This window comes from Pristis pectinata, chromosome 2 (assembly GCF_009764475.1).
Source record: "Pristis pectinata isolate sPriPec2 chromosome 2, sPriPec2.1.pri, whole genome shotgun sequence".
NCBI lineage: Eukaryota > Metazoa > Chordata > Chondrichthyes > Rhinopristiformes > Pristidae > Pristis > Pristis pectinata.
The window spans coordinates 111,312,269-111,332,573 of record NC_067406.1 but is presented as its reverse complement, the minus strand read 5'-3'; the positions used below and the strand labels follow the sequence as shown (position 1 = coordinate 111,332,573).

Sequence of the window (20,305 nt, the reverse complement as noted above, 5' to 3'; positions counted from 1 at the left end):
CTTTCTATTGTTTTTGTTAAAAAGGTTAAAAGTATGGCTTTTATCCTGCCGAGTGATAGAAATCTAGTAGCTATCATCTATTCACCTTCTAGATCTCTCCAGGATGCTTTTTCAAATAAAAATAGCTAACTTGATAGCCAGACACCAAGGTATTACCATTACAGTCAAGAACCCTAACAAAGAATAATTTTCAATAATGGACCACTGAGTCTAAATGATTATTTATAATTATGGGTACCTTATGTAACTTAGCATATTTAACAGTAATACATAAAGTGGAAATATTTGGTCACAGAAGTATTACAGTAATATTGCACAAAATATCCCATAAAATGTTCAATTATATTCCTGGAATTAGGCATTCTTGAGGACAGGAAGTGGATATTTGGGAGGTTTCTGGCCAGTTTCACTTTTTCACAAGTAAAATTCACATCTGTAACCATTTTCTGTAGAATTAACTACTTCATGTAAAAAAAATGAAGTCAAGAAATTTAAACCTAGACCAAAATGTTCCCATTGGTGATGGGAGAGGGCATCTTTAAACAGAGGTACTATTTGCTCAGACTTTCCATTCTCTTACAGTTTTGAGGATTATATAAAATAAGGTGTAAAGAGTTAAAGGTGGAACTGCTTCTTCTTGCAAATGGACTTATTTTGCCATCTAGTGGCAAATCCATCAAGTTATGTTTCTTGCTGAGAGAATGTATGAATGAAATATATCTAATGATGGAAACCCATTATGAAATATTGTGTATGAAATAAGTGAATCCAACATTGAAACATAGCCCGAGTTCTTGGCATTTGCTATTACGTGAGCAGGGCGAGAGGGACCAGAGCTTTGAATGGTTTCCTTTCATGCTGTGGAGTTTTTAACGTCACGGTATTGGATTTTTTTCCTTTTGACAGGATTTCCACCTGGAAGTCAAACTGATTTACCAGCCAAGCTCCTACCCAGACAGAATGCAGACTGGAAACCCCTGCTAGTAAGCAAGTAGTGTAAAGAAATCCAATGCCTATTATGAGATGTTGAGATTTGATCTGGTTAGAGCCCCAATCATGAGATAAGAATAGGGCAGCATAATGGCTCGGCATCTAGTGCAGTTGTCTCACAGCTTCAGCAACCCGGTTTGATCCTGACCACTGGTGCAGTCTGTATGAAATTTGTGCATTCTCCCTGTTACTGTGTGATATTCCCTGCGAATGCTCCGGTTTCCTACCACACCCCAAAGACGTGTTGGTTGATAGGTTAATTGGCTATCGTAAATTATCCCCAGTGTAGATGGATGGTGAGTTGATGGGTATGTGAGAGAGAAGGTTGAGGGGAAAATAAGTGGGGGGATGTGATTGATGGGATTAGTCTGAAAGCAATTGTGGATATGATGGGCTGAATGACCTTTTTCTAAGTTGTGAGGAAATATCTGATGAGAATGGGTACTATTCCCTAGTTTGGGGAGTGTCTGATCTCAGGGAAGGAAATAAGCATGGAAGTGCTATTTCTAGCCAGTAGTCAATATCCTAAAGGGCACTTACATTCTTCCTAAAGCTGCCCTTGTCTTCCTGAGCTGTAGGATTCCCTGAAGCCTGGGGAACAAAAATTACTTACTTTTCTATAGTCCTTTTGAGGTACCTAAAACATGTCAATTATCAACCAATATTTGACAGGACTGCAAATGTTTGTTCAGGAAAATAGATTTTAAGGAACACCTTAAAGCAGGAAAGAAGCAGTGATGTTTAGGGAGGGAATTCTAGATCTTGATGTTATTGGTGGTGTGATTAAAATTGTGGATGCTATAAAATAAAGGCCAGAATTGTAGATTCTAGGGTCAGAAGAGCTTACAGACGTGGCAAATGGATGAGGATTCTAACGTTTGTAATATCTGACCTGACCCCGGTCCAGAGTTGACATTTATCCCTTAAATTCTATTACACCCTTTGAAAATTTTAATTGTTGAAATAATAACTATTCTCTTCACTTCCCTTCTGAGTTAATTTTCCTCTCTGCTTGCCAATTTCATCAACAATTGTCCATTCTCTGGCAAATAAACTGCAAGCGGCTGCTGTCATCACTACTACAGAACATCTGATCTATTGTTAAGATTACACAATTAAATTAAGTACCTACCAGATAGTCCAGAGACACAAAGGATCCTGCAGATGCTGGAATCTGGAGCTACACACACACAAAATGATGGAGGAACTCAGCAGGTCAGACAGCATCTATGGAGGGAAATAAAAAGTTGACATTTTGGGTCAAGATTCTTCATCAGGACTGCAAAGGAGAGGGCAGAGGCCAGAATAAAAAGGTGGGGAGGTGGGGGAGGAGCACAAGCTGGTGGGTGATAGGTGAGTCCAGGTGAGAAGGGGAAGGTATGTGGGTCGGGGAGGGGGGATGAAAGGGAATGGTGTGAGAAGCTGGGGGGTGATAGGTAGAGAGGCAAAGTCTGAACGGAGAGGACAGTTGACCATGGAATAAAGGGAAGGAGGTGGGGAATGGGAGGGAGGTGATGGGCAGGTTGTGAGGGCTGGAGAGAGGAAAGAGAAGGGGTGAGGGGGCCGCAGGAATGAGGGAAAACAAAGTATGGGGGAGGGGGAAAAAGGGGTGGGGTTACTGGAAGTTAAAGAAATCGATGATGATGCCGTCAGGTTGGAGACTACCAAGGCAGAATACGAGGTGTTTCTCCTCCAACCTGTGTCTGGCCTCAAAGCGGCAGTAGAGGAGGCCATGGATAGACATGTCAGTATGGGACTGAGATGTGGAATTGAAGTGGCTGGCCACCGGGAGATCCTTGCTGTTGCGGCGGACTAAGCGAAGGTGCTCAACGAAGGGGTGACCCAATCTGCGTCAGGTCTCAACGATGTAGAGGAAGCCGTACTGGACACAATAAATGACACCCTCAGATTCACAGGTGAGGCAGTGCCTCACCTGGAAGGGCTGTCTACGGTCCTGAATGATGGTGATGGAGGAAGTGTAAGGACAGGTGTAAGGCTTTGCACGGTTGCAGGGATAAATGCTGTGAGGGTGATTGGTGGGAAGGGACGAGTGGACAAGGAGTTGCGGAGAGAGCGATCCCTGCAGAAAGTGGGGGGGGGGGGGGAGGGGTCCGATGGTGGTGGTGAAAATGTACCTGGTGGTGGGATCCTGTTGGCGGAGAATGATGTGTTGGATGTGGACGCTTGTGGAGTTGTAGGTGAGGACAAGGGGGACCCTATCTCTGTTATGTCAGGTGGGGGATGGAGAGAGGGCAGACGTACAGGAAATGGAGTAGATGCAGGTGAGGGCTGCATTAATAGTGGTGGAAGGGAAACCCCGTTTACTGAAAAAGAGACATCTCCAATGTCCCGGAATGGATAGCCTCATAATGGGAACAGATGCAACGGAGGAACTGAGAGAAGGGAATAGCACCTACTGTCTTCTCCTATCAGATTCCTTCTTCTTCAGCCCTTTGCATCTTTTACCTATCACCTTCCGGCTTCTCACACATTCCCTTTCATCCTCTTTCCCCCACCTACCTTCCCCCTCTCACCTGGACTCACCTAACACCTGCCAGCTTTGTGCTCTTCCCCCTTCCCCTACCTTTTTGTTCTGGTTTCTGCCCTCTTCCTTTCCAGTCCTGATGAAAGGCCTCGACCCGAAACATCGACGGCTTATTTCCCTCCATAGATGCTGCCTGACCTGCTGAGTTCCTCCAGCATTTTGTGTGTGTTGTACACACAACACTTAGCTTGTTTCATTGCTGATATTGCAGGTTTTTGCCACTAGAGTGAGCATGTTTCAAATGTTTGAACTCTCGCAGCTGAAAGCCGTAATTGATTGATGCAAACTTGAAGATTTTACTTTTTACTAGTGGGGTCTTGAGTTTTAATAGGATCTGTTGTTTAACCACTATATATTTACAAAAATAAGCTTTTTTCTTGTAAATTTTTAGTTGCAGCTAATGTAAAACAGTGCAGAGGTAATGTACTGAATAAGAATAAGTGTGATCTTAGTTTAGTACTGTAATTTAACAATGTTTCAGAGCACCTAAGACCATGGTCAATCATCAATAATGCTTTGACATTATGGTCTTTATTGTTTGCCTGTGCAACACTGCTGAATCCAAAAATTGTATCTGGGTTGTTCATTATGAACGTTGGTGCATGCATATTAGCTGATCTGCTGACAAACTGAGTTACTGACAAATCCCTATTTATACAAAGGATTTGTGGCATGATGCTATTTAAAGGTGTGAAATGTGCTTCCTGTCAATGAACTTAAAAAGCCTTATTGAATGGTTTTGAAGTTTCCTAATTATTAATCCATAATTGAGTAATGTCACAGAAAATCAAAGTTGATGAGTAAATAAAGAGGTCAGGAGAAAGTTATTTATACTGTGTTGTAATACAGAATTCTTTGTCTCACGAAGTAGTTGATAGTGAGTTCCCGCCACCTTTAAAGAGAGCATAGGTATACATTTGAAACAGTTGAAAATACGTGGTTCTTGAAGGAGAGCAGGGCAGTGAGATAGCTTTGTATTTCTATAACACAGTTATGATGGGTAAATAATCTTCCTGTGTTGTATTTCTGAATCTATGAAAACACAGGCATCAGCAGATGCAGAATTGAATTGAAAAGAGTTTCCTGAAAACCTTATATGTAGGATTTGTACTCTGGAAGCCTTCTTTATATACTTAGTTATTTGTGGAGCTACTCTTCCCCATATCTGTGAAGTTGTATCTCATGTTGTAATGCATTCCATGGAGCACTTGCCTTAACTGCTATCTTTCAGCAGGCACCACCAACACTTGTACTGTTCAATCTCTGTTGATCTCCACCTTATCACAGATCTTTCAGTTTGTTCTCTCCATTCTTACCCCATTTTCTGCAACTTTATTTCCATCTTACCCCACTTCTGATAAAAGTTTTTACTAACATTGTTCTTCATCAGTCCAGGTCCCTTAGGGTCTTGACCCGAAATGCTGACTGTGCCTTAGCCTCCACAGATGCTGCCTAACGCACTGAGTTCCTCCAGCAGTTTGTTTTTGTGCTCCAGATCCCGCTAACCCCTAGGAGCACTTTACCATTCCTGCATTTCATTGTAACACCCATTCATTCAGTAGGAACACTCCTCCGTACCTGGAAAAGTATTGTTTGTATTTGTGGTATGCCCCTTCATGAGCTGGCTGCAGAAACTGCACCTGTAAGGTGAATGTCAGCAGCTGCAAGAACTTGCAATGGATTCAATAGTGAACATTGCATTTTATTGAATTATCAGCACAATAATTTGTTTAGACTAGGAGTGAACACTTAAGAAATAGGCACTTTAAGATTTGGGTTCAAGATGCTTCATAAAGTGGTGAAAGATATGGAAAAAGTAATGTTTATGCATTTAGGAAGGAAAAAGTGTCATGAAGGACTCCATCTGAACCATAGTTGGCTGATTTCATCCTGTTATGACAGCTTGGCTCTCTGCTGTCTCCAGATAGTTAAGCTGTAGGCACAAGTTGCTGCGTCACGTTATGACAGGATTGCAAGGGAGGTTCGGCTCATATTATGCACCTATGCTCAATAACATCCATTTATATCCAGTGATATCAGTGTGCAGCATGTGTTTTGATGTTACTTTCACAAAATTCATGTGTGGCCTGTGAACTTGAAAAGAAAAAAGAATAAAGATAATGTAGTAGGGCACAAACACAATCATGGACTGGTTGGTCCAAATGGCCTGTTTTATATTCCATATGTTTTTGTTAGAAGAGACAGGAAACAACTATTTGTAAAGTCCTCAACCATTCTCCTTTCAGTTTTCTTTCTTAATCTGATCTTTTCCTCTCCATTTTTTATAGAATTCAACCGGTTCAATTTACATTTCCAGTCCTTCCTCTAACTCTCTGGTTAAGAAGAGACAAGGTTCCAGATATTCTGTTAACTGGTTGCACTGTTATCAGCTCACATTTCCATCAATCCAATGGGCAAAAGAAAAATGAAAACATACACGTACACAGGGCACAGAGTGAAATGGGGCATAGAGAAGAGGAGCAAGGCCTGTGTCTAGAAAAGTGAGAGTTTAAGAGGCAATTTAAAAAGTTTTCCTCAAAATTACAATGTGTTTTGATCATGGGAGTGAAATAGGAACAGGTTTTTCTCTGTTTAAGAAATCATTGTTGATGCATCACTAAATTAAAATGGCAACTAAGAATGAAGTTGGGAAAAACTGCTAAGAGGAATAGTAAATCCAGAGGTTATTGCATCTGTTAAGGAGCAAAAAGGTTAACATTTCTGCTGGAGAAATGGGATTAGTTTTGAACTGCTCTGGAAGAAAAACAGGACAGATACAGTGTGCCATATGACCTCTTCTATGCTTTAAGTCTCTATGTTGCATGAAAAACTTATTGCATGTAGCAAATATATGGACAGATGAATAGTGACAGCATATCAAATGTACTTTCATATTCTTTCACCTACTTGCAGCTGATTTCTAAATTGATAAACTGTATACCCCTTAAAATTTCTGTACAAAGCTACACTTTGTTTTTGACTAATTGGGCTTGCTTCACGTAGCCTGTAAACATTTATCCATGGACTGAATTGTCAGCTTGGTTCCTGCTAACAAAATATTAATTAACGTCTGTTTTTCATCTGAGCTATCTGTCAATAATTCCTCTCATTGAGAAGACAATGGTTTTTAATTAAAATGGTCAATTTTCTTTCTCTTTAGTTATCTCAAAGATAGCAAAGATAGTGTGGTAATAGTTTATCTAATGCAATTAGTTACTTATGAAGTTTGATAGTTAACCTGACATTAAGCAGAGCAGCAATGCAGGTTTGTTCCCACAATAGTTGCACTACAAAAGAGAGATTGATTCTGCCTGTCCAAAAGATGCCATCAAATTGAAGGAAATATTATCGACCTTTATGGAGGCATATTGATTATAAATTCTTTCCAACTTTTTTTGGCCTGCTTAATGGCAGAAAGATGCAAAAGTTCCAAGAAAATGAGTGTGGCATAATTGCTGGTATAAGTGACTACGTAATTTTCTCTTGCTTTTGCATTGAAGACAAGGGTATGCTGTTATAATGGAGAAAATTCTCAGGAAAGTCTGGTCTATGTCTTTCAAACCTAAGTAGTAATCGTTGTCACTAAACAATAACAAATAGAGTATGTCTTATTGCCAAGGTTCTATCAAATCTGTGAAGGATGCTCAACATGAACATGAAATAAAATTCAATTATTAATAATACCCTTTATCAAATAAGCATCAAAATGCAATCCACACTTCAAACATATTAGTATTGGCCCAATTTCTGATGGTACATAGAAATTCACTGTGTCCCCCATATGCATATAAGGCTTTTAATTATTTTTTTGCCTACAAAATTGTTTGATGTATGAGCTGATAACAGGGCAGCCAAGGAAACAGAACACAAGAACCTTGGTGAACAATAGGACAGTGTTTCTTCTTAAGCAATAAGGTTTGAGGACTGAAAGCCAAGAGAAGGGACTAAGTATGGTGGGTCGAAGTGATTGAATTCAATAAGAAATCAGTACTGAAAGAAAAACGGAGAGGGAAAATTTGGATTAGAGAAACGCTATTACAGCGCCAGCAATCGGGGTTTGATTCCCGTCGCTGTCTGTAAGGAGTTTGTACGTTCTCCCATGCCTGCGTGGGTTTCCTCCCACATTCTAAAAGACGTACGGGTAGGTCAATTTGGGTTTAAAATGGGCAGCGCAGACTCGTTGGGCCGGAAGGGCCTGTTACCACGCTGTAAATAAAAATTAAATTAAATTAAAAAGAATGAAAAGAGAGTTAGGAAAGAAAGAAAACTAAAGAAAAAAATTAAAGTCTTACATAGTAAAAAGGCCGCCAACAACAATTTCTAACCGTTGTTTGGTTTCTGGGAGGGCAGTGATTGGCAGCAATGTGGGAGGGAAAGGTTAGATAGATCTTAGAGCAGGATAAAATGTCGGCACAACATTGTGGGCCGAAGGGCCTGTACTGTGCTGTAGTGTTCTATGTTCTATGATTAATAACTATTGGGTCACTTAAAGGCTAGGTAAGCTAATTTTCTGTGAGCAATTAATATATAAATTTAATAACAGAACATTACAGCACAGTACAGGCCTGTTGGCCCACGATGTTGAGCCGACATTTTGTCCTGCTCTAATATCTATCTAACCCTCCCCTCCCACATAGCCCTCCATTTCTCATCCTTCATGTGGCTATCTAAGAGTCTCTTAAATGTCCCTAATGTATCTGCCCCCACAACCTCTGCCAGCAGTGCGTTATACGCACCCACCAGTCTCTGTGTAAAAAGACTTAACTCTGACATCCCCCTTATATCTTCCTCCAATCACCTTAAAATTATGCTCCCTCCTGTTAGCCATTGTCGCCCTGGGGAAAAGTTGACTGTCCACTTGATCTATGCCTCTTATCATCTTGTACACTTCTATCAAGTCACCTCTCATCCTCCTCCTCTCCAAAGAGAAAAGCCCTAGCTTGCTCAACCTATCCTCATGAGACATGCTCTCCAATCCAGGCAGCATCCTGGTAAATCTCCTCTGCATCCTCTATAAAGCTTCCACATCCTTCCTATAAGGAGGTGACCAGACCTGAACACAATACTCCAGGTGTGGTCTAACCAGAGTTCTATGGAACTGCAGCATCATCTCACGGCTCTTGAACTCAGTACCCCGACTAATGAAGGCCAAAACACCATACGCCGCCTTAACAACCCTGTCGACCTGCATGGCAGCCTTGAGGGATCTATGGACTTGGACCCCAAGATCCCTCTGTTCCTCCACACTGCTAGGAGTCCTGTCATTAACCTTGTATTCTGCCTTCAAATTCGATCTGCCAAAGTGTATCACTTCACACTTTTCCGGGTTGAACACCATCTGCCACTTCTCAGCCCAGGTCTGCATTCGAACCATGAAAATTATTCAGCTAAGGCAGAATGGCATAAATTGTGATCTCACAATCCATAGGTATCTCTTCCTTGCCTCAAGCTGATGACTGAGGTTCACAATAATATGGTGTGTTTCATTCATTCTCTTGTTCTGAACTCAGTTTTAAAGGGTCATATTGTCAGCTTCGCTTAAAAAGTTGAATTTAAATTTGTATGCAGAATGTGTTTTTTTATTATTCCCATAAGGAAACCAATGTTTTTGCTTCAGTTGAAAGGGAGCTTACTGTTTTGCTCCTATTACTCATTGGCAGTTTGAATTAGGTCTGGGAGTACTGAAAAGCTAACAACTTCATGGATTCTTTGTCATTTTGCATGAAAATGTCACTGTGAAATTCAATAGTTCTGCCATCATGCAAAATTATTAATTTTGAAGGTAGTGAAATGATGAGGTTCTAATTGTATTTTTGACAGGTTAAAGATGTTATCTGCAATCATATTTTTGGTTCAGTAACCTTATGAATTTATGGAACTCCTGTTATTGACAACTGTGATGCATTTCCTAACTTGCATCCACACTTCACCCCTGTGCTTACTGACCTATATTGGCTCTCAAATGTAAAATTTTCATTGATTGTTTTAAAATCTTTCTATAGTCTCACTTCACATCATCTCTGTATTTTGCCTTCAACTGATTTGTATTTTCCCCCCTTAACTTCCCACCATCCCCTGTACTCCTGAATCTCACCACATTTATCAGGGTTCAACTTTCCCCAGCAATGGTATTCCTCTTCCTCTGTAGCAGCTTTTGCAGTGCAGCATAGGCTTTGGGAGTGGGACCAAACTTAAATATTTTGATTTATGATATTCAGCTCATGTTTCTGTAAACCAATTGCTATGCGGAGAATAATGCTGATGCTTACTTAGGCTAGTCATGGCATTTTGTTCAACATGGACCTGTAAAGTTATCAATATTTCAGTTGCTTATGTTTACCATCCCTATATGACCAGCAGAAAATAGAAGGTGCTCCTGGTGTCTCATTAAAAAAAAAGATGCCTGTAATATTTCTGGGATGGAGAACTGGTAAGGGAGAACATTTTCATACTTCTCTCCATGCAAACCAGAGACAAGGACACTTCTTTCTTCTCTTACTTTCTCTCTTTTTCCCTTAATATTTTTAGCTTCCCTTGTTTCTTTCCCTTTCTCATCTGACCAGATGATATCTATCCTTCTCCATTGCCCCCTAATAAGTTATCCTTCTCCCTCTCGCTCTTTCCACAGCACCAATGTTTCCATCATTTGCTTTTCTCCAACAGAAACAGGACTGAGGACAGTTCTGAAGAAGAGTTTAGGGTAGATAGGCTCCTTCCAATGTGTATATTGATACAGGTCTGTTGAAACAGACTTCCAGAGTAGTAACTGACTTGTATCATTTGATTCCTTTAAAAAAGCAGATGGTTCAGTGTCTGTTAAGCTGAGAGTTGAAGGATACAGAAAGGTTACACAACTACTTAATTTTCTTTGAGAATGAACACTACTCAAAAAGGCAAGTTTACATTTGTTTTTCCCTTTGAGGAGCAACTAACAATTTAATGTTTTCTTTCAGGGGATTGTTATCACACCCTTACTACTACTACTGTTTGTGAGTACCAACCATTTTATATATTTTGGGTGTTTCAAAAATGTATGTCCAACTGTAATGCCCACAAGCGAATACTAAATATTTTTTTGTCTAAGCAATGAACTATCAGCATAAGTAAGTACTCAGCCTTGAGCAGAACTTGCACCTTTTTCATTCTATTCCTATATTTCATTTACATAATATTTATTTTATCTGTATTACCTTGTTTTAGGATTAAAGAAAGTAATTGAAAATATAATTTATAGTAAGCATACTTTCTAAACTACAAAATGCTAACTATTATGCTTTGTTGATCGTGTAAAATGTCTGAGATCTGCACAAACTGGCTACTTCTTTATCAGGCATTTACTAACATGAAATCTTTTTGGTTAGCCTTAATAATAGCAACAATAATTATACTAACCATTTCTCTTGTGCTAATTACTAAAGCTAATACATAATGCATTTAAATATCTATTTTTTATGGGTTGAGCATAGTTGAATACTTTCATGAACTTAAAAACCACTTCTCAAAATTTGGTTTTGAAAGAACAAATTCTTAAAAAAGGGTAGTGAGATTTTTAAAAAATTTTTAAAGAGGAGTTTTGGAATTTGATAGGGTGGGGAGTAGTAGGAGCACAGCATAACAGTGGAGCAAAAGGATTGTAGATTTGTCAGGATGTGGCCAGGATTGAACAGTTGTAAATTAGGAGCTCTGAGAGCTGTAATTTCGCAAGCCACAATAATTGAGAAAAGACTTGATCGAAGAGCTTCACGTTGATAAAATAGATTATGGTGAGAGAGCATTATTTCCATTACTGAGAACCATAGAACACTACAGCACAGAAAACAGGCCATTTGGCCCTTCTAGTCTGTGCCGAAATGTTATTCTGCTAGTCCCATTTACCTGCACCCAGTCCATAACCTTCCAGACCTCTCCCATCCATGTGTCTATCCAATTTATTCTTAAAACTCAAGAGTGAGCCTGCATTTACTACATCAGATGGCAGCCTGTTCCATACTCCCACCACTCTGAGTGAAGAAGTTCCTCCTAATGTTCCTCCTAAGCCCTTCCCCTTTCACCCTAAAGCCATGTCCTCTCGTACTTATCTCTCCTAATCTAGGTGGAAAGAGCCTACTCACATTAACTCTGTCTATACCCCTCATAATTTTGTAAACCTCTCAAATCTCCCCTCATTCTTCTGCGTTCCAAGGATTGAAGTCCTAACCTGTTCAATCTTTCCCTGTAACTCAACTCCTGAAGACCCGGCAACATTCTAGTAAATCTCCTCTGCACTCTTTCAATCTTACAAATATCCTTCCTATAGTTAGGTGACCAGACAATACTCCAAATTTGGCCTCAATGTCTTATACAACCTCACCATAACATCAACTCTTATACTCAATACTTTGATTTATGAATGCCAGGATGCCAAAAGCCTTCTTTATAACCCTGTCTACCTGTGATGCTACTTTCAGGGAATTATGTATCTGAACTCCCAGATCCCGTTGTTCCTCTGCACTCCTCGGTGCCCTACCATTTACTGTGTATGTCCTACCTTGATTTGTCCTTCCAAAATGCAACACCTCACACTTGTCTGGATTAAATTCCATCTGCCATTTTCTGGCCCAGTTGGTTCAGATCTCTCTGAAAGCTTTGAAAGCCTTCCTCGCTGTCCACTATGCCTCCAATCTTAGTATCATCAGCAAACTTGCTGATCCAATTTACCACATTATCATCTAGATCATTGATATAGACAACAAACAACAATGGCCCCAGCACAGATCCCTGAGGCACACCACTAGTCACAGGCCTCCAGTCTGAGAAACAATCATCCGCTACCACTCTGTCTTCTCCCACACAGCCAATTTCAAATCCAGTTTATAACCTTTCCATGGATACCTAGTGTCTGAACCTTCTGAACTAACCTCCCATGTGGGACCTTGTCAAAGTCCTTACTAAAGTCCATGTAGACAACATCCACAGCCTTTCCTTCATCTACTTTCTTGGTAACCTCCTCGAAAATCTCTATAAGATTCATTAAACACGATCTACCACGCACAAAGCCATGCTGACTATCCTTAATTAGCCCTTGGCTGTCCAAATACTTGTATATCCGATCTCTCAGAACACCTTCCAATAATTTACCCACTACTGATGTCAGGTTCACTGGCCTGTAATTACCTGGTTTACTTTTAGATCCTTTTTTAAACAACGGAACAACATGAGCTACCCTCCAGTCCTCCAGCACCGCACCTGTGGCTAAGGACATTTCAAATATATCTGCCAGGGCCCCTGCAATTTCTACACTAGTCTCTCTCAATGTCAGAGGAAATATCTTAATCAGGCCCAGGGGATTTATCTACCTTTATTCGCTGTAAGGCAGCAAGCACCTCCTCCTCTTTAATCTCTATATGTTCCATGACACTATTGCTTGTTTCCCTTCCTTCCATATCCACTATGCCAGTTTCCTGAGTAAATACTGATGCAAAAAAACTGTTTAAGACCTCCCCCATCTCCTGAGGCTCCACACATAGGCGACCACTCTGATTTTCTAGGGCAGTGGTTTTCAACCTTTTTCATGCTGTGGCCCCCCAGACCACAGGTTGAAAACCTCTGTTCTAGGGGACCAATTTTGTCCCTTACTATCCTTTTACTCTTAATATACTTGTAGAAACCCTTTGGATTTACCTTCACATTATTTGCCAAAGCAACCTCATGTCTTTTTGCCTTCCTGATTTCCTTTTTTAGTATTTTCTTACTTTTTCTATACTCTTCAAGTACCTCATTTGGTTCTAGTTGCCTATACCTGCTATACACCTCTTCCTTAACCAGATCGCCAATATCCCTTGAAAACCAAGGTTCCCTATGCTTGTTAACTTTGCCTTTAATCCTGGCAGGAACATGCAAACTCCGCACTCTCAAAATTTCGCCTTTGAAGGCCTTCCACTTACTGAGAACATCCTTGCCAGCAAACAACTTATACCAATCCACTCTTCCTAAATCCTTTCTCATTTCCACAAAATTGGCCTTTCTCCGATTTAGAACCTCAACCAGAGGACCAGACCTGTCCTTATTCATAATCAACTTGAAACTAATGACATTATGGTCACTGGACCCAAAATGCTCACCTACACATACTTCTGTCACCTGACCTTTCTGGTTCCCTAATAGGAGATCAAGTATTGCATTCTCTCTCATTGGTACCTCTATATATTGATTTAGAAAACTTTCCTGAACACATTTGACAAATTCCAAACCATCCAGCCCTTTCACAGTGTGGGAGTCCCAGTCAATATGTGGAAAGTTAAAATCCCCTACTATTACAACTTTGTTTCTTACATCAGTCTGCTATCTCACTACAGATTTGTTCCTCCAATTCTCTGACTATTGGGTGGTCTATAATACAACCCTATTAGTGTGGCCACACCTTTCCTGTTCCTCAGCTCCACCCATATGGCCTCCGGGCTGTCCTGTCTATGCACAGCTGTGATATTTTCCCTGACTAGTAATGCCACTCCTCCCCCTTTCATCCCTCCCCCTCTATCACGTCTGAAACAATGGAACCCAGGAGCATTAAGCTGCCAGTCCTGCCCGTCCTGCATCCAAGTCTCACTAATAGCAATAATGTCGTAATCCCACATGCCAATCCACACCCTAAACTCATCTGCCTTACCTACAATACTTCTTGCATTGAAATAAATGCACTTGAGAACATTTCTATCACGTACAAACCTGATTTCTGTCTATACCTGCAGTCCTCGCATGACCTTTTTCTCCTCCTCCATCTCATTATCTGCTCTAACACTCTGGTTCCCCTCCCCCTGCAAATCTAGTTTAAACCACTCCACCCCCCCCCCCCCCCCCCCCCCCCAGAGCAGCACTAGCAAACCTACCCGCAAGAATGTTAGTCCCTCTCCAGTTCAGGTGCAAACCATCCTGTCGGAACAGGTCCCACCTTCCCAGGAAGGAAGCCCAATTGTCTAGAAACATGAAGCCCTCCCTCCTGCACCATCTCCTTAGCCACATATTTAGCTCCATGATCCTCCTATTTCTAGCCTCACTAGCTTGTGGCACAGGTAGGCATCCTGAGATTGCAGTCTTGGAGGTCCTGTCCTTCAACTTGCACCTAATTCTCTAAACTCTTTGCAGGACCTCCTCCTCTTTCCTATCCACGTCATTGGTCCCTACATGGACCACGACATCTGGCTGCTCACCCTCCCTCCTGAGAATATTGAGAACTTGATCCGAGATATCACAGACCCTGGCACCAGGGAGGCAACAGACCATCCGGGATTCTCGATCTCTCCCACAGAACCTCCTGTCTATCCCCCTATCGAATCCCCTATCACTACTGCTCTCCTCTTTTCCCTCCTTCCTTTCTGAGCCGAGGGTCCCATCTCGGTGCCGGAAACGCAACCACTGCAACTTGTCTCTGGTAGGTCGTCCCCACCAGCAGTATCCAAAATGGTATACTTATTGTTGATGGGAACAGCCACAGGTGTGCTCTGCTCTTTCTGTCTATACCCCTTCCCTTTCCTGACAGTCACCCAGCTACCTGCCTCCTGACTTTTAGGGGTGACTATCTCCCTGAAACTCCTGTCTATGTCTGCCTCTGCCTCACGAATGATCCGGAGTTCATCCAGCTCCAGTTCCCTAACTCAGTTTGTCAGGAGCTGCAGCTGGATGCACCTTTTACAGGTGTAGTCATCAGGGACAAGTGTGCCGTCCCTGACTTCCCACATACTGTCCTAACTGCTGCCATCACTACCTTCTCCTAAGTCAATTAAATTTAAGGAACTTACCAGCCTTACCTCTCTGGGAGCAAGCTCTTCCTCAACCTCTGCTCGCCAAAGCCTCAAAGCTCCACTCTTACCCTGAGCCACTCACACACTGGCTGCTCCTCTTCAGTTACTCCTTATATTTGTCCCTGCCAATTACCTGAAGTAAACACTCCCTCTAATCAAGCACTCAACACTCTGTTTATCCCTTCAGTTGCCCTCCACTTATTAAGCTTTTTAAATACACTCACCGAACCTGAAAGCGAACTGCTGCTCCAACGGCTGCTGGGCTGCTTCTGTAAAAGAAAAGCCTGCGAAACACACAAACTTGGTTGATAAATCAAGCAAAAGGAAATTCATAATGATAAAGAAAGAAAGAGATGTGTGTAAAATATTATTGGCATGTGGCGACATGATGATGAGTAACAAATCAATTACATTACTTTAAAAGTTTCTAGATAATTGCTTAAAGAATATAAAATATTTAGGAAAAATCAGGAAAATGAGTTTGAAAAGAAAAGAGGAAAATAGAGCTATGCATAATCAGTCCCTGAAGGAACAGGAATTCAGCTCTTACAAGAAGAAGCAAATGGCCATCTCAGCTGGAGTTTCCATGTTTCATCTTATTACTTCATTCTTTGTTTTAACTGAGTTTGTAATATTCAAATCTTTGTTATCATGTGAGGATAACCTTCATCACCCATTCTTGGCCTCAAAATAAGGAAATATTAAATTGTCCACTTTGGCTCTGAGGCAGTGCTGCATGGTTCGAGATGCTGTCTTTCAAATGATGTTGTGAAATGAGGCCCTCTCCACCTTCTCAGGTTAAAGATTCCATAGCATTATTTTGAAGAAGACTGGCAAGGTTTGTGATGAGAGCATTAGATTTGAGACAGTGTCATCAGTAATTGAGATAATGGGAAATGATGGATGCATTGATAGTTGATGAACTTGTGGAGTCTGCAAAACTGGATGGGGTAAAGCAGGAAAAAGGTTGACAGGATTAGGCCCCTATGGGACTGCCACACATGGAGGTTAGAAAGAGAGTTGAATGAGGCAGTGGAGATTGCTGTTCAATAATGAATGTCTTCTTGGGCCCTTTAATAGATGCCAATACAGGTAGAGCAAAGCTGTAAGCTTATCTGAGAAAGAGTCAAGCCTGGGATAACAGTAAGAGGAATAGGATGATTGAGGAGAACTGAAGAGTTGGAATAGGAAATCTGAAAGAGCTGAGTTCTTGAGGGAAGAAATGAAAGGAGGTGTGATAAAGGGAAGGGGGTCCAGGAGGCATAAACAGAAGGAGAAAAAGTTGAAGTAGTGAATTATAGGGTCCAGAGTAGCAGAAAAAAATGGAAAGACTTGGTCTATTTGCATAGAAATTATTAGAATAGGCATATTTTGGAAGTGAACTTGGAGCAGAGAGGAGAAAATTAGAGGGAGTCAGGGAACACACAAACCAATGAATAGGAATCAGATCAGCTCTGGATAGGAATGGGTACTCAATATTCCAGCATACAAGGTGTCCAGGAGAGATAGGGAAGGAAAAGAAGGCAGAAGTACTAATTAAGAAAGATTATTGTGTTGGAGAGACAGGATGTTCTTGAGTTGTCAAGTACAGAATCCATTTGGTTTGAATTAGGAAGCAAGAAGAGAGCTATTGTGCTTCTGTAGACTGCAAAATATTGGAAGGAAATGGAGGAGCAAATCTGGAGGGAAATTAACAGCTGTAGATTGGTGATGTTCAGGGATTTTAATTATTGGTATTGGTTTATTATTGTCACTTGTACCGAGGTACAGTGAGAAACTTGACTTGCATACTGATTGTACTGGTCAATTCATTACACAGTGCAGTTACATTGAGTTAGTACAAAGTGCATTGATGTAGTACAGGTAAAAACAATAACAGTACAGTAAAGTGTCACAGCTACAGAGAAAGTGCAGTGCAATAAGGTGCAAGGTCACAACAAGGTAGATTGTGGTCATGGTCCATCTCATTGTATAAGGGAACCATTCAATAGTCTTATCACAGTGGGGTAGAAGCTGTCTGGTGGTACGTGCCCTCAGGCTCCTGTATCTTCTACCCAATGGAAGAGGAGAGAAGAGAGAATGTCCCGGGTGGGTGGGGTCTTCCATTATGCTGGCTGCTTCACCAAGACAACGAGAGGTAAAGGCAGAGTCTAAGGAGGGGAGGCTGGTGTCCGTGATGCACTGGGCTGTGTCCACAAATCTTTGCAGTTTCTTGCAGTCCTGGGCAGAGCAGTTGCCGTACCAAGCCGTGATACATCCAGATAGGATGCTTTCTATGGTGCATCGGTAAAAGTTGGTGAGAGTCATTTTGATCTGTATAGTATTTGAATAAAGGGCAAAGAAGGAAAGACTTTAATGTGATGTTGAAATGAGGCTTTGTCTACCTTGGTGGAGATTGTTGAAGGGCTTAAAATAATGTTTCAATTGTCTCTCAATACGGTGGAAATGTCAGAGGACTGAAAAGTAGTAAATTAATACCATTGAGTGAAAAGGAATTTAAGGATATGCCAGGAAAGAATGGACCTGTCAAATTAGGTTTGTTGTGGGCAAGTTTTTAGAAACAATAATCAGAGAAAACATTCATATGCACTTTAAGATGCTAATAAAATTAGTTACGTGGATTATTAAAGGCAAATTGTGTCTGACCAACTTTGAGATAACAGAGAACGTTGATGAAGTGAATGAATTAGATGCCATTCACAAGGATTTTCAGATAAAGTATTGATAAAATCCCATACAAAAGACTGATTAACAAAAGTAAGGCCTCTGTAATTAAAGGGCCAGCAGCAGCATAGATAGGAGGTTGAATTAAAGGCAGAAAGTAGTCGTAAAAGGTTTTTTAGACTGGAAGAGGGTTTGGCAGCAGTGCTTGCCAGGGGATCAGTGCAGGGACTACTGCTTTCTTTGATATAAATTCATGGCCTAGACATAAATGTGCCAGGTAATATTTCCAAATTCTGTGGATAATGTAATGCTATTATATCCAGCTGTATACACCTAACTTTAGGAAGGTGTGAAGGTCCAAGAGAAGATGCAATAAAATACTAAAATAGTTTCAAAGACTGGCAAAGTTGGTATTGTTCTCTTGGAGCAACAAAGGTTAAGAGGAGATTTGATATAGCTGTACAAGGTTATGATAGTGTTAGATAAGGTAAAGAGAGAGAAGCTGTTTCCTTTAGTAAATTGTGCAAGGATCAGGCCAAATTTGCTCAAAATACACAAAGGAGATGTGATGAAAAGCTTTTTTACATGGAAATTGGTTATAATTTGGAATTCACTCCGTGTCAGAGAGATGGAAATGGAACCAATCAGAAGATTCAAAAAGGAATTGTGTAGCCACTTGAGAGAATAGTTTTCAGGACTCTTGGGAAAGAACGAGGAAATGGGTCTATTGGCTTTGCTTCACTGGTGCTGAATTGTCTGCTTCTGTAACATAAAATATAAGCGTAGAAACTTGCCATTTGGATCAACTGGTCCGTTCTGATGTTTATGCCCCACCCAAGCATCCTTCCATTTTTCCTCAACTAAATCCATCAGTGAACCCATCTCTAATTCCTTCTCCCTTCTCTTAAATTCAATCACACCCATTGGTTGTAGGCTCCACATTTTCATCACTATTTGGGTAAATATATTTCTTCTGAATTCTCTTTTGGATTTCTTGGTGACTAGTGATGCCTTCTGGTTATGCTGTTCCCCACAAATGAAAGCATTGTCTGTGCCAAACCTTTCTATCATTTGAAAGATTTTAATTAGGTCCTTAAGGGTGCTTTGATCTCATGGGTATGTTTTAGTGTTTTGCAAATGAAAATAATTTTTGCCTGGAGTGGATCATGTTTGCAACCATTTCCAAATTGCATCGTGCCAATCAAAAATTTTGACCAGGTACTCCTGGCAATGGTCAACCTTGCATAATATGATTTGCATATCAACAGTGTTGTTCTTCATGCAACATTTGTATTGGAGCCCCACTTCTCCACACTTCTAAGTTAGAGGAGGACTTGATTAGGGGCACTACAATTTCCTGATTTATCATTAACATCATCACAAATGATATGATGATCTCAGAAAATCAAATTTTACACTTTCATAGTGATGCAAAACAAAAGGGAAATAAAGCTATTTCTTTCTGCAGTCTGAAATTTGTAAGCAATTCACTGACTTCAAATGGGTAGACAGAATTACAAGCACCTACAATGAATTAGTTTCGTATAGAGTGCTTCAAGCAATAGTCTTAGAGGGGACCTTTCAGGGTAAATCTACTTCAAAGTAGATTCCTCATAAGTGATATCACAGCAACAAACTGGTATTATATTGTTGAGAATTTTCTCCCTCTCCACTTATGTAACTTCTGGGATTATCACGCCTATGCATGTTTCAACCAATGTTACAATGGCTGAATGAGGAAAGCTCCAAGGAAATTCCTGTTGCAAACTTGAAAGATAATCATCACTATCTTGAACAAGTGCACTTAATCAACCAAATTATTACTTGTTTTCTTTCTTAGTTTATTATATTGGAAAATAATTCAACATGACCTGTTTGAAATGTTTTATTTCCCTATGGCTTCATTTATTTTCTTCTCAAAAAATAGTGATGCCATTGTTGAATACTAACATTATTGGTTTTTCTGGTCTAATATGTTCCACTCACATATTTAATTCATCAAAATCATCAAAGCCCTACATGAGCATGCACGCACACCACACACACACACACACGCGCGCGCTGTGTGCGCGTGTACGTTTCTCCCAAAAAGTGATAATGTGGGTGTTGTTCCATTCAAATATAGGAAGGATTGCACATACTCAAGTTTAAACAAAATGAACAGAATGGAGTCTAGGTAAGCTAATTAAATCTGGGTGAGGAAGGACATTAAAACTGACAGAGATTTAATTTCAAAAGTTATCCATCCTAATATTTATCTTTTATCAATGATTTGGCTTAGCCCCAAATATTATAATAAAACTTCAGATTCCTATATTTCATGAGGAAG

At 40.5% G+C, this 20,305-nt stretch overlaps 1 protein-coding gene across 3 annotated transcripts in view; it reads left to right on the top strand.

The window, feature by feature from the left end:
- slc10a7 (solute carrier family 10 member 7) overlaps positions 1-20,305 on the top strand; it is a 187,179-nt gene that overhangs the window by 111,297 nt on the left and 55,577 nt on the right. For all 3 annotated transcript variants that reach the window (XR_007955873.1, XM_052010338.1, XM_052010340.1), the window contains exon 6: positions 10,489-10,524. Coding sequence is in view for 2 of the 3 variants with exons in the window: in XM_052010338.1 (XP_051866298.1) it covers positions 10,489-10,524 (36 nt within the window). In the remaining variant the exon portion in view is untranslated. The remainder of the gene's footprint in view (positions 1-10,488; positions 10,525-20,305) is intronic.